This window comes from Carettochelys insculpta, chromosome 4 (assembly GCF_033958435.1).
Source record: "Carettochelys insculpta isolate YL-2023 chromosome 4, ASM3395843v1, whole genome shotgun sequence".
Taxonomy (NCBI): Eukaryota; Metazoa; Chordata; order Testudines; family Carettochelyidae; genus Carettochelys; species Carettochelys insculpta.
The window spans coordinates 121,614,278-121,639,812 of record NC_134140.1 but is presented as its reverse complement, the minus strand read 5'-3'; the positions used below and the strand labels follow the sequence as shown (position 1 = coordinate 121,639,812).

At 43.5% G+C, this 25,535-nt stretch overlaps 2 protein-coding genes across 2 annotated transcripts in view; one reads left to right on the top strand and one right to left on the bottom strand.

Moving 5' to 3' along the window:
* The window catches only part of PKD2 (polycystin 2, transient receptor potential cation channel), a 55,445-nt gene extending 40,358 nt beyond the window's left edge, over positions 1 to 15,087 (top strand). Inside the window, exons 12-15 of the mRNA XM_074993641.1 lie at positions 8,121 to 8,238; positions 8,480 to 8,643; positions 10,548 to 10,695; positions 11,146 to 15,087. Of these exons, the coding sequence (XP_074849742.1) occupies positions 8,121 to 8,238; positions 8,480 to 8,643; positions 10,548 to 10,695; positions 11,146 to 11,385 (670 nt within the window). The 3' untranslated portion in view covers positions 11,386 to 15,087. The remainder of the gene's footprint in view (positions 1 to 8,120; positions 8,239 to 8,479; positions 8,644 to 10,547; positions 10,696 to 11,145) is intronic.
* A 1,101-nt stretch (positions 15,088 to 16,188) lies between these two features.
* LOC142012802 (broad substrate specificity ATP-binding cassette transporter ABCG2-like) overlaps positions 16,189 to 25,535 on the bottom strand; it is a 53,509-nt gene continuing 44,162 nt past the window's right edge. The window contains exons 13-15 of the mRNA XM_074993642.1: positions 24,605 to 24,694; positions 17,067 to 17,164; positions 16,189 to 16,336 (exon numbers count right to left, since the gene is read on the bottom strand). Of these exons, the coding sequence (XP_074849743.1) occupies positions 16,189 to 16,336; positions 17,067 to 17,164; positions 24,605 to 24,694 (336 nt within the window). The remainder of the gene's footprint in view (positions 16,337 to 17,066; positions 17,165 to 24,604; positions 24,695 to 25,535) is intronic.

Sequence of the window (25,535 nt, the reverse complement as noted above, 5' to 3'; positions counted from 1 at the left end):
ACGTTTCTGGATGATTACAGTCACCTCCATACTCACGGCACTGGACGATGGAGATTGGTTTGCAGCCCTCGACTTACAAGATGCTTACTTTCATATAACGATCCACCCAGCACACAGGCGCTTCCTCTGCTTCATGGTCAGCAAGGAACACTTCCAGTACAGGGTTCTTCCGTTCAGCCTCTCCTCGGCCCCCAGAGTCTTTACCAAAACCCTGGCAGTGGTGTCAGCCTACCTGCATAGACAGGGGGTGTTTATATCCCATACCTGGACGACTGCCTACTGAAAGGGGCCTCGAAGGCAGAGGTCCTACGCATGATCCGCGTCATGGTGGAAACGTTTTCTTCGCTGGGCCTAGTCATCAACCTCGCAAAGTCAAAGACCAACCCCACACAAGATATAGAGTTCACAGGGGCACGCATAAACTCTATCACAGCAAGGGTGTACCTACCCGACGCCCGCTTCCGCGCCATCAGTTCGCTGGTGCCAGTCATCACATACAGCCTCACGGTGCCGGTCTTAACGTGCTTGCAGCTGCTAGGCCACATGGTGGCAGCGACGTTTGTGGTTCAAAATGTCAGATTGCACATGCGAAGCCTGCAGCATTGGCTGGCGAGAGTCTACACACCGGCATCCGAAACTGTTCACAGGGCAGTGTCGCCCACGACAGAGGTGCGCAGATCCCTGGCGTGGTGGGTAAACCCCAAGAACCTGCTAGCAGGGGTGCCTTTTCACCAATCACAAATTTCTATTTTTCTTACAACCGACGCCTCCCACATAGGATGGGGAGCACACATCGGCGACAAGGTGACGCAAGGGCTATCGTTCCCTGCGGAACAGACACTGCACATAAACATACTGGAGCTCAAAGCAGTGTTCAACGCCTGCAAACATTTTCGAGACCACATGTATGGCAAAGTAGTCGCGATCAATACAGACAATACCTCCACTATGTTTTACATAAATCGACAAGGAGGAGCCCGATCCCGTGCCCTATGTGCGGAAGCAGTCTGACTGTGGAACTGGTGCATCGCCAACAACATAACGTTGAAAGCCTTGTACTTGCCGGGCGCTCACAACATGAAAGCAGATCAGCTGAGCAGGTGCTTCGCACTCATGCACGAGTGGCAGATCCGCTCCAATCTGCTACAACCAATTTTTCATACATGGGGGTTCCCCCAGATCGATCTGTTTGCCACCCAGCACAACAAGAAGTGTCCCCAGTACTGCTCCAGGGCAGGAGTGGGGCAGGGGTCCCTGGGGGGGCGCATTCGTGATTTCATGGAAGGGCCCCCTACTTTATGCGTTCCCCCCCACAGCGCTTATCCACAAGGTCTTGCAGAAAGCCAGACAGGAGAGAGCTCGCATGATACTAGTAGTCCCAACGTGGGATCGGCAGCAATGGTTTCCCTTGCTTCTGCGCATGTCGGACCGCCCACCGCTCCCTCTACCGGTGGCTCCAGACCTACTCACACAGGCTCAGGGGTCCATAGTGCACCCGCACCCTCAGGGCCTGCGCCTACAAGCATGGCTAATCCATGGCTCAGCTCCTTAGAAAGCACATGTACGGAGGGAGTACAACAAGTCCTGGAAAGTAGCCGAAGGACCTCCACCAGGAAGACTTACAAGCAGAAATGGACTCCATTCACAGCCTGGTGTTCCGGCAAGCAGTTAGCTCCCCTTGATGTTCCTATACCGATAATACTAGAATACTTATTGGACCTCAAGAGGGGCGGGCTTTCCTTATCCTCGCTGAAAGTCCACCTCGCCGCTATATCAGCCTTTCGGCATACAGAGGAGGGGCCCACGGTATTCGCCCATCCTATAGTTACCAGGTTCTTGAAGGGGCTGGTAAACCTGTACCCCCCTCGGATACCGCTTCCACCATCGTGGAATTTGGACTTGGTGGTCAGCACGCTATCGGGTCCACCTTTTGAACCATTAGCCACAGTTCCCCTACGTCTTCTTACGATAAAAACAACCTTCCTCCTTGCAATTACGTCAGCTCGCAGGGTCAGTGAGCTCGCAGCAGTTGTGGCAATGCCACCCTGCACAGTATTCTCAAAGGAGGCGGTAACCTTACGGCTGCACCCAGCCTTTCTCCCAAAAGTTTCTTCACAGTTCCATCTTAATGAACCAATAGTTTTACCCTCGTTTTACCTGAAGCCTCACAGCTCCAGCAAAGAAGCACGCCTACACCTCCTGGACGTGAGGAGGGCGTTGGCATTCTACATAGACAGAACTAAATCCTTCCAGAAAACTGACAGGCTTCTAGTATCTCTCGCTCCCAGGTCAAAAGGGGAAGGCCTCTCTTCACAGAGAATTTCAAAGCACATTTTGTCCTGTATAAAAATGTGCTACGAGCTTTGAAAGACTCCCTTAATGGCCCCGCCTAGGGCTCACTCCACCAGGGCGGTGGCGGCGTCAACAGCCTTCTTCAAGGGCATCGCCTTGAAAGACATCTGTAGAGCAGCGACCTGGTCATCCTACGACACCTTCGCCAAGCATTATGCCCTACATAGGGTATTCCAAGATGATACCCGTCTGTCGACAGCAGTCCTTTCGGGGGCAAGCTGCACATAAACCGATTACCCACCTCCTTTCTTGAGTTACTGCTGGGTAGTCACCTATTGTGGAGCACCCACGGGGACACTCAATGAAGAAAGAGAAGTTACTCACCGTAGTAACGGTGGTTCTTCGAGATGTGTCCCTGTGGGTGCTCCACCACCCGCCCATCCTCCCCGCTTTGGATCCCTGTCTAGTGTTTTTCAGGAGCATTCGAGGCGGTTGGTCAAGGAACTGGTGGGGACTGGATTGCGCACGTGGCCAGGGGCGCGCAGGGGAGCAGCGCGCGCCGGCGTATGCGCGATCCAGGAGAAACTGTTGGAAGAATTCCAATCTGCGGCGCCGGGCGAGCCCGACACCTATTGTGGAGCACCCACGGGGACACATCTCGAAGAACCACCGTTACTACGGTGAGTAACTTCTCTTTAAGGTACATTAAAACTGCAGAAAACAATATTTAGGAATTCTTCCATATGTGGTGGGTTGTTAATAAAGCTAATGCTTTGTTTTGAATCTAATTTGAAGTGTTACTAGGTAAATAAATAAGGTGCTGAAAAATCTGCGGTGTTTTAGGAAATTCCAGGGGCACTGCAGAAACAAAACCCCAAACAAAAATAGTGGGGGTGAAGGAAGAGAAAAGATGGCAAATGATGTGCACTGGAGTGAGGTAACTTAATTTTCTTGGCTTGTTGCGTCATACTAGCTATAAGCTGGGACCTTCCACTTCATGGTCATTGGAGCTCACCATTATTGAAGCTGTTGCCCTCTGTGATGTAGTGGGAGATACGTGTGTGTATGTGTGTGGCTCACAGAGGGTGTGGGGCTCCTGGTAAGGGTAACTGAGGTGACCAGGGGACACCTCTGTACTGCAGACAAAGGGGGAGGTGGAGCCTGAAGGGTTTGAATTGGCACTGGAAATTAGGAAGCACTTAGTCTGGGCTGGGAGAAAGAAAGACCAAGGAGGGGACAAGGCTCCAGCTCCGGGGGCCCTGGGTTCTTCCTCTCCCTGAAATGGATTGGACTGGCTGTCTTTGCCTGCTGTACTGACACCTCTGTACAACACTGTGCCCTGTCAGCTAATAAACCTGCTATTCTCCTGCTGAGTAAGAGTCATGCCTGCCTGCGGATGGGATTTAAGTGGTGGGATATACTGCACCCTGTGGATGGAGCATCTGGCAGTGACTTGGGCACAGGAGGAAGAAGGGCCAGCAAGACCCAGGTGTGCTGAAGGGCAGCAAGATGTGGTTCCCCGAAGCAGAGGGGCCTGTGACTCAACCCAAGAGAGTGCAGTTGTGGTCCTTGAGAGGGGTATCACACCGAAGGAGGGGTTACTCCTGGGAGTCCATGTGAGTCAGTCCCAGAAGGTGGAGGGGCCTACGGCCTAACCCCTGGGAACGAGTGACCTGCGAGGAGGCTGACACATGGAAGGAGTTCTTCCCAACAGAGTGTGGTTGTAGTCCTTGAGAGGGGGTGTCACACCCAAGAAGGGGTTCTTCTGGGAGTCTGTTGGATTAGGTTTCAGAAGGCAGATAGCCCATGGCCTAACCCCAGTGAATGTGTGACCCACGAGGAGCCTGACACACTGAAGGGATTCTTCCAGCAATTGTGGGGTGTAGTCGGTATTGGCCTGTGAGTCTGCATCCCAGCTCAGCAACTCCTCTGTGAAGCAGCAGCACCTGGAAACTGAAATTAAGATTAAAGGAGCTGGACAAGGCAGCGTGAATGTGCAATGGCAGAGCTGAGGGCTAAGGAGACTCCTGCAGGGGTGAGCCAAGATGCAGGCAGGGGAACCCTGGACTGCATCGAGCTCTGAAACAAATGGCCTGCCACGGTTCAAGGCAGGAAGGAGTGATTCCAACCCATTGTCTACTAGTGGCCAGGACAGGCCTGCGAAGAGTTTTCCAGGCCTGGGCTGAGGAAGGGTGCCTGTGTGTCTGTGCAGAAAAGCAGTTTGTCCACTCGGAATGGCAAGTTGTCTGTGAGAGAAGCTGCCTCACCTTCTGGGCATGTGTCTGAGACTAGCCAGGGGGCTAGGACAAAGGAGAGTGTTTCTGATTGTCTGTCTGTGTTGAACAGCAGCAGCATGCCTGGGGAGAGAGCAGAGCCAGCATTTGAAAAAGGTGCCAATGGGGAAATTAGTACATTGTCTAAGGAAGACTCCCCCACCCTGTGGTGACTGGAAAGGGAACCATGAAAGAGCACTCCAGGTGTGACTCTGAATCTAGCCATGGGGCCTGGAACAGAGGGAATGTCTCTGGGATGGGCAGTGGCATCCCTATGAAGGACATTGGTCCTTGGTGCAAGGAAGGCACTTCTACTTCTGGGGAAGCTAGTTATTTGTCTGAGCCTTCGGTGGCTCAAAATGGTGGTAAGATCCCAGAGTTGGATCTGAGTGTAGCTGAAGCCCAGATGGGAAGTGGTCCTGGTTCTGTGCCTCCTAGGGAGGATGATGCTTTAACTCAGTCTGATCCAGTTAGTATCATCAGGGAATCCCAGAGAGCAGATGATTCTGGTGCTTGTTCTTTGCCTGATGCTGAGGTGCTGCTGGGAGGGGGTGAGGATGATGTCTGACCAGAGTCACCCACTAGCCAGGACACAGGAAGAGCACACTGGCAATGGAGTTATGCTGCCTGATGAAAATAAAGAAGCTGGTAGCAGAAGGGAGGAAAGTGATCCTAACTTTTTGTGTAGTGGTACTAGTTATCTGCCTGGAAGGGGATTATGTGGGAAGCTGCCTGATGGGCCAGAAATGATTCTGGATGTAGGTGAAACCCAGAAGGAGTTGGTTGTGGCTCAAGGGAGCAGTGCCCCTGTGGAGCCAGAGAATGGTGAGTTGTTTGAGGGAGCTCTTGAGGAAGAGAATTTCCCTGAAACTTTTCCTGAGCAGTCTGTGGGGACTGTGGGAAATGGGAGTGAGGTGAAGGAGAGTGATCAGGAAATGTGCTTGTCTGTAAGAACCAGCCCTTTGCCTGTGTGAAAGTTTGTTTCAGTTCCTGATGGCCAGTACCTGCCTTAGTGTGAAACCACTGGCTGGCTCTGGAAGGGTCCGAAGCAGGCAGTGTAAAGATTTCTCAGGAGTCGAGAGGTGGTCCAGGGAAAGTGGAAACTGTGAGGAAATTTGAGCAGCCCTGTAATGATCAAGTGACTGGGTATGACCAGCTTACTGGGAGTGTGGCCCTGAGCCAGGTCACTTGCAGGAGAGGGCCAGCAATTCCCCAACTCCACAGGCTGGAAACACTGTATTCTTGTGATGGACTCCACTTCTGATTCCATGCAGGGAGCAGAAGTTGGAGGTGTAAGGACAAAGGAGCTGTGGGCCTGGTGAGCCAGTAAGTGGTAAGCAGGGATTCCTTCATGTGGATTCTGCATCTGGAACTCACCAAGCAACTTTCAGACAGCAGTTTGGTATGCAAATTTCTGGACTGGCTCGGAGGAGGAAGTCATCCTGAGAATCAGCAATGGTCCAAGTCTTGCTAGAAGGGAGGGTACACCCAGGGAAATCAGATTTCCACCTCACGGGGCAAGGGAGAAGATTAGAACTTGGTGGTGCAAAGAAAGGCCTCAGCCATTTAGCCTCAAAGTACCAGATTCTCAAGGATGTTACACAAAGTTTGTGGTACACCAAAGAGCAACATAAATGTACAATTGCAATGGGTTTGTTCTTGTTACTAACGCTGACTGCTAGAACCAATGGGTGCTGTTACCGAAAGCTGTAGACTTGTACCATGTACTGAATGTTTGGAAAGAATCATGTGATGTGTTGACATTGATGTACAATCATGAATTGTATGTTGAGAGAGTTTTAATTCTGAAATGTCAGTGTTGTTCCCTGTAACTAATCTTGCAACCTCTCACATGAGGAGGAACATTCCAAACCTATTGTGTGGTATGGAATGGGAAACTGAGGCACGCAACTGTTTTAGTTGTATGGCTAAATGCCAAGGGTGGAAAGCATTTGTACATTCTTTTACTGGACAGTGACTGAATTCCAAATGTTTGCGGGAGCAGCTGTATGGACTGGTGGGCAGACAGGGCATGGGCCTAGACCAGAGAGGAACTGTTTGATCTGCTGGTGCTGGAGCAGCTGTATGGGCTGTGCCTGCCCAACTTGAGAACATGGCTGATGGACCAGAGGCTGAAGCAGGGAGACCAACTAACCCAAAGGAACCAATGGAATTTGCCTGGCTGCATCACATGAAAGGGGCCAATGCCAAGCTCCTGACATGAAGCCTCCCCCTGTGGGATTATGATGTGGAGGGTGGTACACATCAAGGGGAGCACCAAGGGTATGGATGATGCCCTAGCACGGGGAGGGCTCCACACTTCCCCAGGTCACTGGCTGAGTGACCCAGCTCTGTTCAGTCTGGAAGTGGGAGAGATGTGATGTAATGGGGGGATATGTGTGTGTATGTGTGTGGCTCACAGATGGTGTTGGGCTCCTGATGAGATTAACCAAGGTGACCAAGTGACACCTCTGTACTGCAGACAAAGGGGGAGATGGAGCCTGAGGGGTTTGAACTGGCACTGGGAACTGGAAAGCAGTTAGTCTGGGTTGGGGGAGAGAGAGAGAGAGAGAAACCAAGGGGGCAAGGCTCCAGCTCCGGGGCCCTCGGGGCCTCCTCTCCCCAAAATGGATTGGACTGGCTGTCTCCGCCTGCTATACTGACACCGCTGTACAACGCTGTGCCCTGTCGGCTAATAAACCCACTGTTCTCCTGCTGAGTGAGAGTCACACCTGCCTGCAGATGGGGTGCAGAGCTTGGGGACCCCTGAACCACATTACACCCTCTTTCTAGCTTCCTTTTATTTTGGGAAGGTTAGAAGTTGGTATTTGAACAACTCAGCTGCATTTTTTATTTAATGTGTTCTCTGCCCTGAGAAGGGTTTTAGACAAATGTGAGGCATGATTGCAGTCCATAGACAATAACCTTTTTAGGGATGGGTACAAGCTGATTTTTTCTCCCCTTCAGTTGCTTTTGAGTTGACTTGTCTGCAGGATTTCATGAGGATGGATGGGGATTGTCTTACAGTGGATTTGTTCGTGTCTCATTGCTACCTAATGGACAAAGGAGGAATCTTTCCTCCAACAAGTGATCTTGTAAATGGGGTCCTGTAAAATTTCATTTTGTTGCCTGTCCTGTTAAGTAGAGTCTAGGGAAGTTTGGTTTGGTTTGTAGAGTCACCTGCATGCAGATAGTAATTAGGATTAGACCTCTTGCTGGTCAGTCAGCAATATTGCATGCTCTTTGTTTTCTCACACAAATAGGGATGTGGGTAACAGTACACTGTCTGGAATGCAATCCAGACAAGAGGGAATGAGGCCATTAAGTGAAAAGAAACCTCTTAAGACAATGGGTTGGATGCAAGACTGTTGGTGACGTACCTGAGCTTTTCCGGCATAGTTAGTGGATTTTGATTCATGATGGAAAACATTATAGGCAGGACTGAACTAGAAATTTTGCTTTATTTCAGACTTTTTGTTATTTCTGCCTGCATCCTCACCTACTATATTTTTGGCAAAATGTCAAAAAAGGGGGTCTGTTTTACCATCTTTTCAGGAAGGGTCACACAGATGCAGAGATTGAAGCAATATTTACTAAATATGACCAAGATGGGGATCAGGAATTGACAGAACATGAACATCAGCAAATGAGAGATGATCTAGAGAAAGAGAGGGTAAGTCATGCTTTAGGGCAACTTGGAAGACTTTAAACACTATCAGTTGGGTCCTTGAATTTTCTAAGCACTAATTCTTGTTTGCATTAGATTTTCTCTTGCTAATTTATTATGTTGTCTAATATTTACTCCCAGCAAAACTATAAAAGGGTAAGAGGTAGTTTAGACAATGAGGTCATGCAGATTTGACCTTCATCACATGGGTGAGTATCTACAGATGACTTGTTTGGTTTTCATGAAGGAAGATCTGGATCTGGACAGGAGCTCTTTATCACGTCCAATGAGTGGACGAAGCTTCCCTCGCAGTCTGGATGACTCTGAAGAGGATGACGATGAGGACAGTGGACACAGCTCCAGAAGAAGAGGCAGCAGCTCTAGTGGGGTTTCATATGAAGAGTTCCAAGTGTAAGTGTAAGCACCGGTGCAGTGTGTTCTTTTGAAATATATATTGCCCTCCAGGATAATTCTAGATACTAGCTAAATGAAATCTAAGAAGTGCATTTTAAGCTAACTGTGCAAATAGCTATTTATCATTTGAAACTTTTTCTCTGCATTTAAAGTTGTTAGAAGATCCTGGGTGAAAATGGAAACAGAAGAAAAGTAGCTCCCAGATTTAAATAACAAACTTTAAAAAATGATGCAAAATGAGTCACATACCTATAACTGGGTATCATCAGGAAGTACTCTGCATACTCCGTGCAGCACTGGTAGCAAATTCAAAAGTAGGAATATGCAGAGGACACTCAATGAAGTATGGATTTTTCTTACTTTAATTTGGTTTCTAACGAGGGCATAGCTGCATGGCAGATTAGTGTGGAGCAAGTCCTGTAGCACACTAATTGCCAGTTAGGCTATGGCTACACTGTGGTTGCTATTTCTGGATACATTAGTATCCCAAAAATGCAATTCCACGATTTAACACTGCACTTGATATAGAGTGCTATTTCGAGAGCAGTATTTTGTTTTTGCTACCCCTTGTCATGAGAGGGATAGCAGAAACTTCTAAATAGATGCTTATTTTTGTGCCAGTTGGATGACGTCAAGTTTGAAATAAATTAACTCAAAATAAGTTACACAATTTGCATTGTGCAAATTGCATAAGTTATTTCAAGTTATGGCTACAGTGTAGCCATAGCTTTAGTGTGCAGATTGCTAGTCCACTGTAGATTCACATCCTGGCTTGTTATGCACTAAATTGTTATGTAGACAAGCCCTGGACCTCTTTGGTGTAGTTACCATAAGTTCATGTTAACACTTCTGTGCTCAAGCGTTTATGGAAGAATCTCATCCATGGTCATACAGTGGCTGCAAGAGAGTGTCGGTGTTCTAGCAATTCTAAAAGCCTACTCTGATCTTCTTTCATCAGACAAAAAACAAATTGTATAGTTGTACAGTCAAAGAGAACTAATGCAGTGGCAGGAATTGGTATTACATAAGTAATAAGAAGACAAAACAGCAGTAATGAAGGTTATCTGTTTGGTTGAAATGATCTCTCTCTGTAGGCCCCAGTCACAGCAAACGTGAATGGAAGGTTATGACTTTGGATAGCTAGAACTGATTGTAATGTAATCTTTATGTGTAATGACCCCCTGCCCCCAAACACATTAAAATCCAATTCCCGTGCATTGGATATATTTTCCTTATCCCTATATAGGATGTGGAACATCAGTTGATTCGCTTGGGATGGTGCTATCTCCAATACCATAACCAGCACTTGTTATTTGTTTTCTAAATCCCTCTTCACTTTAAAACATTCCATTAACTTTAAGGTTATCTACTATGTTCACCAGCTTTAATATGTGGGTGAGTGGACATGTAGGTAACTAGGTCTAGGGAAGAAATAAATGTAGATGCCATATTTCTGTACACCATATGGGCTTCATAGTCAGTAACTCTCAAACCAGCATCAAAAGATAAAATGATCCTATAGCATGATTATATGTAATATAGAACATTAGCAAGCCTGTAAACACGTACCTCAGAGTACATACAGACTGTAAGTGGTACTGACCAGCTCTTGAGTCCCACCCAGCTCTCCCTTACTATTATATTTTATATGATATGATCCCTCAGCGAGAAGGAAATTAAAGGAAAGATTTTAGGAAGTTTGCATTTCCTGTTATCCCTCTCCATTGCTGAAAAAAATTTACAATTTATTCCATTGTCATTTTGATTTGTAGATTTAATAAAAATTGTAAAAATGTCATCTGATAAACTTCACACTTCTTACAAATTGATCTGCTATAGCCAAATAAATGACTTAAAATGGAAGTAACATAAAAAAATAAGCAAATACCTGTTGTCTTCAGGCTGGTGAGACGAGTGGATCGCATGGAACATTCCATAGGCAGTATTGTTTCCAAAATTGATGCTGTTATTATAAAGCTTGAAGCAATGGAACGGGCAAAATTAAAAAGAAGAGATATGTTGGGAAGACTGCTAGATGGAGTTACAGAGGTAAGAAACCTCCACTGTGATCTGAATAGTAATTGAGTGATCCATAATTAAAGAGCTGTTTTCCATGCAAGTAAGATGAGCTCATATGTTTTCTATATTGCTACTACTTCACACATAGGATTGTGATAATTGAGATAGGCACTGTACCAATAGTAAATTAGTACCTATCAGACTTAATTTTGGGTTTATTTACAAGCGCTTGATCAAAGTTCAGCCAGTGTCTAGATATTGTCGGGCATAGTATAAAAACTTGTTCTTGGTATTTTGCAGATGCTAAAAGAGAACCTTTATATCTTGCTTAGAATATAGTGTTTGATCTAGTACACAGCCACGCTATGCAATGAATTCATCTGAGATGATTTACAATATTTTGTGTACCTTCTTCCAGATTTTGATCACAATCAAAGTTGGAAATTTACACAGTGAGTTTGTATCCCTCTTTCTATTTAGGATGAAAGATTGGGATGTGACAATGAAATCCACAGGGAACAAATGGAGCGGTTAGTGCGAGAGGAACTGGAGCGTTGGGAGTCAGATGACACAGCTTCCCGAATGAGCCACCGCTTGGGAACACCACTTGGACTGAATAGCCAATCTCGTTCTAGGAATTCCCGTCCATCTTCTTCTCAGTCAACAGAAGGCATTGATGGAAATGGAGGAGGAAATGGTGTGAATAATATCCATGTGTAATATTATTTGTCAGTGGATTGTTTTTTTAAATTTCAATCCTACATTATTAAAGCAAATACACTATTTACTATTTGTTTTCTAAAACCAGTGATGAATGTTAATGCTACCAGTATCCCCATCTGGGATTCGATCAGAAAGCTATAGGGACATCTAAGCTACCACGACTGTGTCAGATGTAGGGTTGGAATTAGTCATATCCCACTAAATCAGGTGATATTCCCATTGCCAGTTACACTTGCATTAGGACCATAATCCACCAGTAGCAATTGTTTAAAGTGGCTCCATGTGTAAGATCTGTGCCAGAGGGTTTTTACAAATTCCCTATCTTCATTCAGTAAATTCAGCTGTTTTTTTGTAAGTACGCCTATCTTAACACTGCTACTCAGTAGGAGTTCAGTTTTGGTTGTAACAACGAAAAATCCTGTGGCACCTTATAGATTAACAGATATATTGGAGCATACGTTTTCGTTAGCAAAGAAAGCTTTTGCCCACGAAAGCTTATGCTCCAATATATCTGTTAGTCTATAAGATGCCACAGAACTTCTCATAGTTTTTGCAGATACAGACTAACATGGCTACCCTTCTGATTTTTTTGTTATGTCAAATAGGATTGTAAGGGTCTACTTTCCCATTAGGTAATGTAAGAAATTAGTTTCAAAGCTTTTGTGAGGTAAGCTTCTTCTAAAAGTTTAGATAAATGCATTTTTGGCTAGCTATTAAATTTCTCAACTGATGCTTAGATTTCCTGTGCTTCATAAGAAATATATTTCCTAAATTCCTATTGTGAAATATATCAGTAAGGTGACTTTGTACGTATTTATTCCTGTCAATTGTAGCTCAGTAAGCAGGAACGCAGTCTTCTTATGCTGGCATTTTCATTTAGTGTGCTAGGTTTTCTATTGATTTTAAAGTAGTATTTCCTATGTATGACTGAATTTCTCTTTTTTCTCTAAAGCAGAAGGTTATGTTCAGTACATTTCTATTATGAAGTATATGCAAGTGACAGTTTACTCATAGTTAAATGTTTTAAAAGTAGCTCTTGGAAACAGTCTTTTACTTGTAAGAGAGACAAGGTGGGTAAGGTAATATCTTCTATTGGACTAATTTCTATTTACTGGTAACTAATAGACACCACATGTATCTTTATGTCTGTCCATAGCTGGCTTTGAGGGCCAAATTTTCAAAAAAGAAGACCTCGGAACTCCATGTTCAAAATGAAAACTATCCTTTCTACAGTTACATGCAGAAGTAGGTAAACATTAGTTAAGTTATGAAAAACATCAGTGAACTGAGATGGGAAGGAAGAGGACAGAGGTTTGACATTTTGAACATTTATGACCAGTTTTAGCAAGTTTTCATCCCAATTCATACACCGCTGTCTAATTAGCAGCTTACATATAACACTTGTCTGACCTCCATGAGCAACTGGAGGTATATTTCTGTGTGTACATGTTTTCAGTAGGGAATTACGCTACCTGCTTTTGAAATTTCACTCTAGTATAACCCATTCATATTAGTACATGATTTGCTGCATTTGAGAGCTTTGAAGCAGCAAGAATCATTGACAGTGATTTGAGTTTGCAGTACCAAAAACTTAAAAGCAAATATTGTTGCAATTTTTATGGTAATATATATTTTGATAGAGTGAAACATGGGAGTCTTTACTTAAGCTTACAGTTGCCTTAAGGTTTACTGTAGGTTTTAAGGAGCGTGGAAAGGTTAATATTCAGATGAAGTACACAGTATTGTAAGTTTTGAGATTTGTGGTGTGTAAGCAAGAAAATGTCCATGCCAATGGATGTCCGTGCCTTTTATTGATGCTGGTAGCTTTCATGTTGTGCTAATAATAGGAATTGCCTCTGGTAATTAACCCTGAGTATGTTATATTTTGTGTTAGTATTTTTGTTTTGGTATTGGATCAGTACAACTCCAAATATTGTAGCTTTTTCCCATATTTGGCTATGTCTACACTAGATGGATTTTGTCGACAAAACCCAGGGAGCATCCAGATTCCCAGAGCATTCTGTTGACAGTAAAACAACACTCCCCATGAGGCATAACACCTCTGTCGACAGAAAGCCAGTCTGGACATTCCGGGAGGCCTCTTTCGACAGACAGGGCTTCCAGGACACCAGGTAGCCCTGTCTGCTCTGCTTCCAGTTGACTGTTTTGTTGAGAGAGTGGCTGGGCAGTCCACCTGCTCTCTGTCAACAGAGCAGATCACTCTTCCAACAAAAAATTTTGTCAACAAATAGCTGTAGTCTAGACATAGTATTTATGTATACCAGCACTTTGTCACATTACAATGTTATCTAAGACCATTCCATATGATCAGAGCTCTTAACCTTGATAAAAAAACAAAAACAATGCATATGTTAAATTTACAAGAACGTGCATGTTCATACTCAGATTAAGGCACTTCTTCCCTAGCGAAATTTCCCAGTAGACTATGGGTCAAGCTCCTCTACTGCCAACTGGATATGAAATTAATCCAAATAAATTTACAGCATAATAATTCCGGTTAAGATTTTAGCACGGTTGTTTTCAGTAATAGGCAGGGACAGGTCGCTGGCAATAAATAGAAGTACATGGAGGTCCATGACCTGTTCCTGACTTTTACTGAAAATAACAGGCAAATAGGGCTGATATGGTGATGAAAGCCTGAATCCTGCTGCTGGGGGAAGAGGGGTCTGACACTGTTGCCACTGTGGCTGACAACTCTGTGGTCCCTTCACCACCTGTGGAAACTGGGAGCTGTGTGGGGCCCACTGAAACACACACAAGCATAGAACTCTAGGGCCCTTTACAGCTCCAGCCTTGCCTCCATGGCAATGAAACAGAAAGTGTCATGGAGGCCAGGAAGTCACTAAATCGTGGACTTCCATAACATAGTCCAAGCCTTAATAACAGTGTACAAAATCTTTTATGTAGGAGGCATATTTCAAGGGGCCAGTTGGCTAATGCTTTGACATATGGTAGCATTGTTTTTGCAAGCTCTAAAATACTAGCATTTGGTCTTTTGGGTTGTAAGAGTGTCATGTATTTAAAACCAATCATCTGACCAAACAATTTGGAATCACAGGAAAGATGTTGCTAATGCACAGGTAAATTAATCTTTTGTTATAAAGACAAGATGTATTGGATGCTGCTGCAATGTCATGCTGTAGAACTAAGGACATTTGCATGGGGGGAGGTTTGTGAAGCTGTGCCTTTTCAAAACACTACAGCTGTCAGTGTGGCTTTAAATGTGTTCTAAAACTGTATTTTTTCTAAACTAATATGGAACAATGTGTTTTGTTATTAGTAAGTTAATTATGAAAATCAAAATCTTTGCATTCATAGCTATATTTGTTCCTCTATATATCTGTAACATGCCGTTACTTAATAACAAACTTCATTTTGAAGTGCAATAAGGTTTCATGGGCTACCCATGTGTATTGACAACATGCCATGCAATAACTACATGGCAACTAGACAAATGTGTTAAACATTTTTATTATGGTCTCATTTTAAGTTTAGACTTTGCTTTAACTGTTACTCTGTTTCTAGGGTAAATGGTTTCTTCTAAATAAATATAAAGTCTTTGAATTAACATTTGGTCTTATAGGAAGCTGTTAATTATGCAGGTCTTCCACTGTTGTCATCAATTTATTGGTTTAGAATATGGAGCACTTTACTTCCAAATAAAGATTTTATATATGAAAACTACCGCGTATGGCAGTGTCTGAAAACTACTGTGTATTGACAAAAGTAGGCTGCATTTAAATCTATCACAGTATAGTGAGCTGTGTTCCCTCTAATTTTTCCTTCCATGTGTGGAATAAATTTTAAGTGTACTGAGGCATGTACAGATGTGCACCACCAATTGAAACACATGCTGCCAGCTATGGGCACTCTGCTTATCAGCCAGGCAGTACCTTAGTCTCTCCTGTGCAGCTGCCCAAGCACTCAGATTACTGATATGTCCTATATTTAACATGTTGCTTCTTTCTTCTCCCTTTTCGTTCCCTTCTACTGTTTTAAAAATTAAAAGAATACATCTTGCTGAGATCATTGGCCCTGTAAACCCAGGGTTGTGCGTTCAATCCCTGAGGGGGCCTTTCAAGGGTCTGGGGCAGGCTAGATTTAATATATATGTATGTGTCAGGGATAGTGATAGGTCCTGCTATGAGGGCAGGCGTCTGGATTGGATGATCTCTTGAGGTCCCTTCCAGTTCTGTGAGATAGGTATATCTCCAAGTATATGTATATCTGTAGGACCATACTGATCCTCCTGTTTGGTAGCCCCCAAAGGAAAATGAAGGACTAGTCAATTTCACTTACTGCCCTGCCCTCCTGCATAAGGAAAAGTATCTGCATTAGATAACTAAAGTCTCATCCAACTTCACTTTATCATTTTTAAACTATATTTGCATTTGTAGGTTGGCAAGTTTTACATTTTCAAGTGCTTTTTTGAAGTAGCTTTCTGCCAATATCAATAATGCACAAGAAATCTTTGTCACCTTAGCATGTCAAAGAGGCTTCTCTGTTTACACCTCCCTTTTTCCTACTCTGGGATTTCTACAGTGTTTCTTCATCCCTGGAAATCCCAGACCTAAATTGTAGGCTGTCGACAGTCCTTTGCCATCTTTATGCACATAAGATCTTTGTAACAGATGTACAGCAGAGAGCAGTATTGGTAAAAACTGAACACAGATATCAAAATCTTTACTGTAATTTTTGAAAATGTTAAACATTTTAGGCCACTCACTATCCAGATTACATTGCATTGTGCTGTATTAGATGTTCGTTAACTCAGCTGAATTAAGAGAACTTCTTCAGGAAGCGCAGTTTCAAATACGCAATTGTAAGGAAGATTAGTGTCATGCACAGAAGAGCCACATAATTCCTCCACATGCCCCAAGCAGACACTTCAATGCCTTGCATTTTCAAATAATCTTCACCTGTGCAACTATTCAATACAAATTAAAGTTTTAAAAGTTAACCCTTTGTAAAGCTCCGGCACTGAATATTTAACTTGCCTGAGAAACACTTTGGTCTAATGCAAACAGAATGGTGACTGAGGCTCAATCTGTGTCAGAAAAAAAACACAGTTCAAGCCTCAACCCTACTATTGAATTTAGTTTGCAACAACCTGTATAAATACTCTACTCTCAAAAAGCTTTGAGCCTGTAATACTTTCTAGGACCTGAAGCTAGCAAATTTTGCAAGTTACCAAGTTGCATACTGTGAAGAAAGGAAAAATCTGAATCTAAAAGTTTTTGTGAAAAATTTGAAGAGACTAGAATCTTACAGAGGTCACCAGGGCCAAAGGAAATGCTATTCTGTGAGAACATTTTTCAAAGTGCAATTTAGATATTCCATAAGAAATTATTATTATTAATATATGAGACCCATTAAAAATAGTGTGCTGGGGGTTCTTTTCTGCACACGGAAAACTTGACGTGTCATGGAATGTTATTACCGTCTGTAGCTGTTCACTTGAATAGTGTTAAATACCTAAGCTTTACGTAACTCATCTGAAATTAACTAGATATTGCTTCTGAGGCTAAGCATTAAATTATAACAACACAGACCCACTAGCCACTGAGCAAAAAAACAACAAAAATCTCAAATTCAGATGTGTAGTTTACTGAAATTGGGCTCCTTGCAATAACTTGTTTATAAAACTGCATACTTACATTGTAAATGGACTAGAAGTGAGGCAACTTACATTGACCCCCGTCACATTTGCGTTCTGGCAAAAGTTTAGACCTGTAAATTCATTAATTTGCAAAGCCTTTAAAGATAAAAACAAAAATATTAGATATTCAAGGGGAAACCACTAAGCAGGTTTATTAAATTACTACATACTAAACAACCCAACAAAAGTTTCCTTTAAAGTATGTATCAAACTTTTAAGCCATGGTCTGAAAAACTCTGGAACAGATTTTTTTTCTAGGATATGAGAAGATAGCCACCCACTTAAAAAGCAAGGTAGTCTAATTTTCAGGTGAATCATATTCAAAGTATTAGTAAAATTACGTGAAAATACCCCCCTTTTGTGACATAATGTGCACATGCTGTCTTTGTCATAGGTACTGGGGCCTGCTGTTGCACAGACTGCTATGGGGGAGACCTACACAATAGACACTCAGTAAAACTCAGCAAAATGTCTCTTGGAACTAAAATGATACCACTAGCTCATTTCTCTTGTGATATAAGCCACAGTATCTATTCCTTTCAGCTTTTCGAATTAATTACTTTATATGACAGGTCTTTGAAACTAACTACTCTTTTTTGTCCCTGATACCCTAAAAAACTGATCAGCTTGACTATGTATATGCTACTAAATTTCATAATTCTAAAACTAGAAGAAACGATTGTGATAATCTATTCCGACCACGTGTAACACCCAGTTTGTAGCAGTTCCCTAAATTAACTCATTTCAACTACAGCATATCTTCTAGATATTGTGTTCAGGAGAACAAATCACTTTGTCACAGCTATGGCAATGGCCACAAAAGTCAGAAAATAAGGTCTGAATTATGGTTATAGATGACATAAGTGTATAGTTTCCAAATATCAGCCACTTCTACAGCACCAATAGGGATATAGCTTTCAGATTAGCACTACTAGGTACACTATAGCAGTCTTGTATGAACAAGTGAAAGGATCACATTTATTTGCGTTACAGTTATGCCTAGATGCTCTTCGTAAAATTGGGCCTCTACTGTGCCAGACATATCTGAGCATAAAGTAAGACAGTCCCTCATTGGAAGAGTCTATAACCTTAATAGCAAAGGTAGAAGAGGTGCAGGACAAAAACAAGAATTTCTCTCACCCCACCATAATGAAAAGGTTACTCACCTGTGCAATAACTTAGGTTCTTTGAGATGGTTGTCCCTATGCTTACCCCACCACACACCTTTCCTCTCCTCTAATTCGGAACTGAAGGGTTGGTTGGCTGTGTATGCACAATAGCTGAACAGCATGTGCCAGCGGCCCCATTTGCACAGCCCACTGAGGGCACTGCTATCATAACTTTCTGACTACAGGTGCAGTGGCACCAAAACATCTAGTGTGGAACACCCACAGGGACAACCCATCTCAAAGAACCTCAGTTACTGCACAAGGTAACCTTCTCTTCTTCAAGGCATATTCCTGTGGGTGCTCCACCTTAGGTTACAAAGCAATATTTGTGCTTGGTGGAAGGAGCTTTGGTAGGTCTGCATTTATGGTGGCTTGTACCATATGTCTGAATTGCATGACTGTGGCCAAATAAGTATCTACGGCATAATGCTGTGTGAAAAGTGTGGGTTGATGCCCAGGTAGCCAATCTACAGATGTGTAGAGGTAGGTTTTTGATTAAAGCTGCAGATGTCACCATCACTCTAGCAGAGTGGACGTGTACAGTTGTCAGGGGCTCATTACTGTATATGAGAAAAATGCGTCCTGATACTGATTTGGATAATCTCTGCTTAGAGATGGACATGCCTTGATCTTTCTGTGGAAGAAACGAAGAGCCTGACCGATTTCCAGAAGGGTTTTGTTCTCTGCAGGTGGAAGCCGATTGTCCGGCAGATGTCCAGCATATGTAAGGCTACATTTCTGTTGCTTGAGGGAGGTTAAGGGAAGAAGACTGGTAAGTATATGGGTTCATTACAGTGGAAAGATGGAAGTACTTTTGGGAAGAATTTGGGGTACAAGGTGACCTTATCTTTGTGAAATATGGTATATGGAAGGTCCATCTTGAGGACTCCAAGCTCACCTACCCATGCTCAGGTAGTGGTTACTAGAAAAGCCACTTTCATGAATAAGTGTAATAGTGAGCACATAGCTATGGGCTCAACTGGCTTGCCTGTTAGTGCCCTTGGTACAAGATTTAAGTTCCAGGCCAGGTGCTTTAATGGTGGCTGGATGTACTCTTATGGCACTGAGGGAGAGTCCCATGTCCTTAAGGTGCAATAAGTAATGCAGTTTTTGGGGGAGATCTGCTGTTGTGGGAGATTGTTGTTCAGTACACCATGTGGAGAATCAACGCCATGTGTGTTTTTCTTGTATGTAGACAACCTGGGGCAATTTAAGAGGATCTCCTGCCCCACTGCTGAGCCATGCCTGAAGCTGGAAACTGTGCACACTGGGATAATGAAGAGTCCCCTGCTTCTACATGAGGAGAGAAGAAACTTGAGGGAAGTGCCAAAAGGGCATCAATGCCATCTGGAACAGGTTTGGAACGCTGGTCTTCCTGTGCTAATTGAGTGTTCTTACCATAATCTTCGGTCTGCTACATTTTATTTTGATTACCTACTGCATTAGAGGCAGAGGTGGAAAAATGTAAAGTAGAGGTGCATCCCACTTTATTGTGACTGCATCCCCCCAGGTACTTGGAGCCCTGGACCAGTGCCTTGAGCATTTGGTGTTGGAGCTGGTTGCAAATAGATCTATGGCAAGATACCCCCATTGTTTGAATACAGGAGTTAGTATACTGGGATTAAGTTCTCACTCGTGGTTCAGAGTAAATCGTCTGCTGAGGTTGTTTGCCAGAATATTGTCTTTACCTGGGAGGTAGGTTGCTGTCAGGATGATGTTGTGTGGAATGCACCATTTCCACAGGTGATTTGCCTCTAGCAAAGAACAGACTCTTCCCTGGCATTTTATGTAGAACATTGTTGTCAAATTGTCCATAAGTATTAGTACTGACTTCTTTTGGATGAACTGTAGAAAATGTTGGCATGCTTTAAGAACCACTCTGAGTGCCAATAAGTTGATATGTAGTATGGACTCCTCTTGAGACCATCATGCTTGCATGATGTGACTGTTCATATGGACTCTCCAGCCTATTAAAGATGCATCTGGGGTGATCATCACTGTTAGGGGTGCTGAATTAAAGGGCACTCCTGCAAGAGTTGTCATGGTTGGTCTACCTGGAGAGTGACTCATTTATCTTGGTTGGGTATAGACAGATGCTTATTTATATGGTGGAGGTGCAGTCTGTAAATTGTGCATAGCCACGAATGCAGTGGCCCCACATAGAAGTGTGCATGTGGGACTTTAAAGGTGACTGTGGCCATATCGTCTAAGAGTTGAAGGCAAGTCTTTGCTGTAACTTCTGGGCTGTGCTGGACTACTGAGACCACATCCGTGATAGCATAATCTCTCTGTTGTGGGAATGATACTGTGAGAGTTGTACAGTGAAGTGAGCACCTGTAAACTTCAGGGGCTGTGTGGGTGTCAACATGCACTTCTGCAGTTTTAACTGTACACCGAGTTTGTCAGAGAGTTCTGGTCATGATAATTGCTTCCTCTGTTTCAAGATAGGAGGGTCCTTTTAGTAGGTAATGGCAATAATTGTGGACAGTAAATCCAAGGAAATGCCTGTGTGCAGATGTATAGCAGCATGAAAATATTCATCCTGTAGGTTGAGAGTACACAGCCAATCTCCCTTCTCCAGGGCAGGGATTATAGTGGCAGTGGTTACCATTTTGAAATGTTGTACGTGAATGAACTGGTTGAGATTGCATACATTGAGGGTAGGCCTTCATCCTCCCATCATCTTGGTCAAAATAAAATAATGGGAGTAGAACCCTTTCTCCTTGTGTTCATGAGGTACATATTCTATGGCCCTGGTTCAGTTCCCGAATGAGGTTGGCCTCATGACATGAGTCCCTGAAGAGGGACAGGTGGGCAGGAGGGGTAGTTGTGAAGGAGTGCAGACTGGTTACTGCATTCATCTCCAGCACTCATCTGTCCACGGTGATGTTGCTCCACGCTTGGTAGAAGGATGCCAGTCCATTCCTGAATGGTATGGAGAGGTTTGGGTGTTGTCTTGGAGAGGCTGGAGCCATTGTGTCCTCAACCAACCCTTCAAAAATTTTGATATGATTTTGAGGGCTGGGGTGTTGCTGAATGATCAGATGGTTGTCTGCATTTGGTCTGATGCTGTGTTCACCTACTGTTGTAGAGTCTCTGAGGCTGTCTGAAAGGAGTGGGCCTGTAACTCTGGTTAAAGAATATGCCCAGCTTTCTTTTTGTGACAGGTACGTGAATACCTAGTTTTAAGAGTGCATCGGGAATCCTTTAGGATATGGAGAGTGGCATCAGTGGACTCCGTGAACAATTTGTACCCCTCTAAAGGCAAGTCCTCCACTGTGGGCTGGACCTCTCTGCGGAAATCCTGATAACTGTGGCCAGGATGCTCTTTGCATCACCACCGTGAAGATGGATCAGATAGCTGTGTCAGCCCAGTTAATAGTGGCCTGGAGGGCTATGCGAGAGATCAGTGGCCCTCACTAATGTTGGCCCTAAATTGTTCTTTTTTGTTATCTGCTAATTGAGCAATAGAGTCTGTCATCTGCTCAGAGAAGTTATGTGTATATTTGGCCAGTATGGCTGCATAATTAGCAATTAGCAATTCTCATCTGAAGTGTAGCAGAAGAATATGCTTTTGTGCCAAAAAGATCTAATTTCTTCCAATCCCTATCAACAGGGGTGGCACGCACTGTATGTGGTCTCCCTTATGAATAACTGCCTCCACAACAAAAGAGTTTAGAGTAGGAAGAAAGAAAAGGAAATATGCTCCTTGACGTGCTACATATTACTTTTTATCTGATCTTTTACATGTTGATCGTGTAGTAGCTGGGGTTTGCCAAATCATTTTGGTGGGGTCTGTGAATATGAGCTGCATGGATAAAGTTAGTTTGGCTGTAGGGGAGGCACGCAGAATGTTCATTAATATGTGCTGTTTTTCTGGTAGATTAACTATGGATATATCTAGGGTGCCTGCAACCCTCTTATACAGCTCCTGAAAAGATTTAAAATTGACTCCTGGTGTGTGGGGGAGAGGCATGAATGTATCATCAGGTGAGGAGGATAGGTGAACTGGTGGTGGGGATTCAGGGCTGACTCCACTTCTATCATTTCTGGACTCTCCTCCTTAGCCAGTGATGAACTGGCTCATGGAGCAGGGGAAGTTATGGGTTTGGGCACGGGGATTATTTGTAGAGGTACTTGGTGTTGTTGAGCTTGGTATGTGGTCCACAGTCCCAGTAGGCCAATTGGCTGGCATCAGTATTGATGGGGGAAGCTACTGGAGGTGTCGTCACTGACGTGGCTGTTTGTTTCAGTGAGGAATTCGTTGGAGTATGAATGCTGAAAGAGATGACTTCATCCTCACTGTCTACTCAGGATTCAGCAACCAAATGAGCAAGAAGAGACACTGTTTTCACGTTTGGTACAAAACTCAGTAATTGAAGAGCCACAATGCATGTGAATATGAGACAGTCCTTAATAAATAAACATCAAACCATACTTTTTGTAACCCCTAATTTAAGAACAGTGCACACACACATCCTACAATTCACTGCACATATTAAAAGGGGAGTTATCCAATGTTCTGTGATCATATATTGTTTGCTGTTTAGGTATGAGTTGTTCATTGTTGGGCTTGTAGATGTCCATGAAAATATTGAAAATAATCAGGATTTTTTTAACTTTGCAATTATAGCATTGAGAGCCCCAAAGAAGTCCGTAAGAGCCGCATGTGGCTCCAGAGCGAAGGGTTGCAGACACCTGGTCTAGTGGAAGTGTTGAACGCACTGGTGTAACTAATACACTGAAGCAGAATGTATTTGGGATGCCACTGGTACTGAAAAGAGGTGTTCCAGGCACCGAGTTTACCAGGTGTTCTGCTGCGGTGGTAAACAGCTGTGGACCTGGAATGCTCTGTGCTGATATTGATGAGAAAGGCTCTGGCAAAGGTTGCATCAGTGGTGCCAACTGCTTGCTGTGCACCAGTGGTGCTTGCTGCTTGCTCTGCAGTGTCTGTAACTGTTTATTGTGCACTGACAGTGCAATAGGTGGCAGCATAGAGGCACCTGGTACCAAAGCCACACATGGCTTGGTTGGTGCTGATGATGATGATGATTTGGTCAGTGCAATTGAGACGATTTTGGCTTCTTTAGTATTAGTGCTTTAGAGCTCGCCTGTATCTGGTCCTTTGCTCCTTGGGCCACACTGGTACCCCATTTCTCAGAGGTACCCCATGTCTCATGGTCCAGTACATTAGTCATCACTGGTGTGGGGCTTTTGTTTTGTTTTGGTTTTTTATGGAAGCACTTCTTTTCTGGGGAATCAACTCAGGTGATGAATGGGAGTGCTTCTGAGGGGACTGTGCTGAGGCAGAGTCCAATGAGCTGAATCCTGAGGGAGCTGCTCTTTCAGAACTCAGGAAAGGGGAGGTTTGCCAGAGTAGTAAGGTGTGCTCTGGGTCAGACACTGGCTTCTTAGATTTCGGTATTAAGAAGAGCTTAAGTTGAAGCTCTCTAATTTTCCTGGTCATGGCGATAACCTTTCTACAGTGAGGGCACTTACTGGTCACCCACGAAGGCAATGTATACACTGAGAGCGTCCATCAGAGACAGGCACTGACATTCTAAGCCTCAGACACTTTTTAAAGCCTGAAGAGTCAGGCAGGTCTAGGAAACAGATTCCTGTTAACTAACTACTGACTCTAAACCAGGAAAACCTTTTTTTGGGGGTTAACATACTAACAGTCTAATAACTAACTCTAGCAACTAACAACATTTAACAACTATTCTTAACTAATTTACTAAATACTGGTAACTGTAAAGGGCAATTGCAAGTTGACTGAAGTCAACAGAGAAGGAACTGAAGGGCTGGTTGGCTGCGCATGCGTAGTAGCCACTCTGAACAGCGTATACTGGCTGTCCTGCATGCACAGCCCAAGGGCACTGCTTTTCATAATTCTCTGACTACAGGCACAGCCGCACTGAAACTCCCAAGGTGGAACACCCACAGGGACATGCCTTGAAGAAGAATATCCAGTTTCACGTGAAATAAGCAATGGCTAAGACATAAGAAATGCAAGTGAGTTAGTTCAATTACAAAAGTAGAAATTATGTATTGTAGAGAGCAGTTCTGCAACTCACAAAGGATCTAATAGGATGTCTCAAGTAATCTTCTGTCTCTACTGCTAATTCATGATTTTGTTTATCTACTGACTGTATTTTCTTGTGCTATTCTAATTTGTATTACAATACATATGTGACACTGAGACCTATTGCACTATTGTGAGAATGTAAAATGAAAGGGAGAAGATATTTGCGTAAGTTGTATTTACCAATTATACCTGGAATTATGTTCAACATTTCTTGGAAGATAATGATGATCTCTTTTAAACAGTGTTTCTAGTACAATGCACAGAAAATGTAGTACTCACTGTCAGGCCATATCGAGGAATGCTGAAATAGTTCAGCCAGAAAAGCCAAGATTCGATGGTTGTGAGATTTACCAGCAAGCCAGAGAAAATCTACAAACAGTAAAGAAGCTATCAAAACTATGTCATGGGAATTTTGCAAAGTCCTTAGTGCCTTTAGATTTTGACATGCTTAGGGCTTGTCTTTACTTGCTTAGGGCACTAGCGAAGTCAACAGAAGAATTCTACTGTTGGTGTTGCCTACAAAGGAATTACATCAGCTTCATTAGATGGCTCAGGGGTATGGATTTTTCACATGTCCCATGCAACAACTGTATTTTCTAGTGCAGACCAAGCTTTATTCAGTGTACAGAAGTAAATACCATTAATTTTAAATCTGCATATGCATGACGAGTATAGAATCCTAAATTTGGAGCCAGGGAAGAAATGAGGTGGAGTTTGGTTTGAAACAAACATTTACTAAGAATGTTTAAAGGATATTTTCTCTCTGTTTGGAGCAATAGGAGCCTGCTGGGACATTACTAGATTTTTGTCAGGAAACAAAGGATTTTCATGCAGAAACATAGGTCTTAAGCTTCCTCCTGGAGCATGAATCCTAAGGAACATGAGTCTTTATCTGGTCCCCAGCAGCAAGTAAGCTCGAGTGAGTTGGAGATTCCCTTTTCTAACATTTGGCATCCTAAAACAGAAAGAACTCAAGACAGCAAATAAGGCAGTTCCTCAGCAACAATCCTCTGACATGACATAGAAATAAAAGGCCTTAAATCTTTGTTAAGACTGACAATGGATAAAAAATACAAAGGCTGTGTCTAAACTACCACCTTCCTTCGAAGGAAGGATGGTAAGTAGGGTGTTGGGAGTTTATTAATGAAGTGCTGCGCTGCATATGGAGCACTTCATTAAGCAAATTCTGTCCCCACGGCAACTTCAAAGT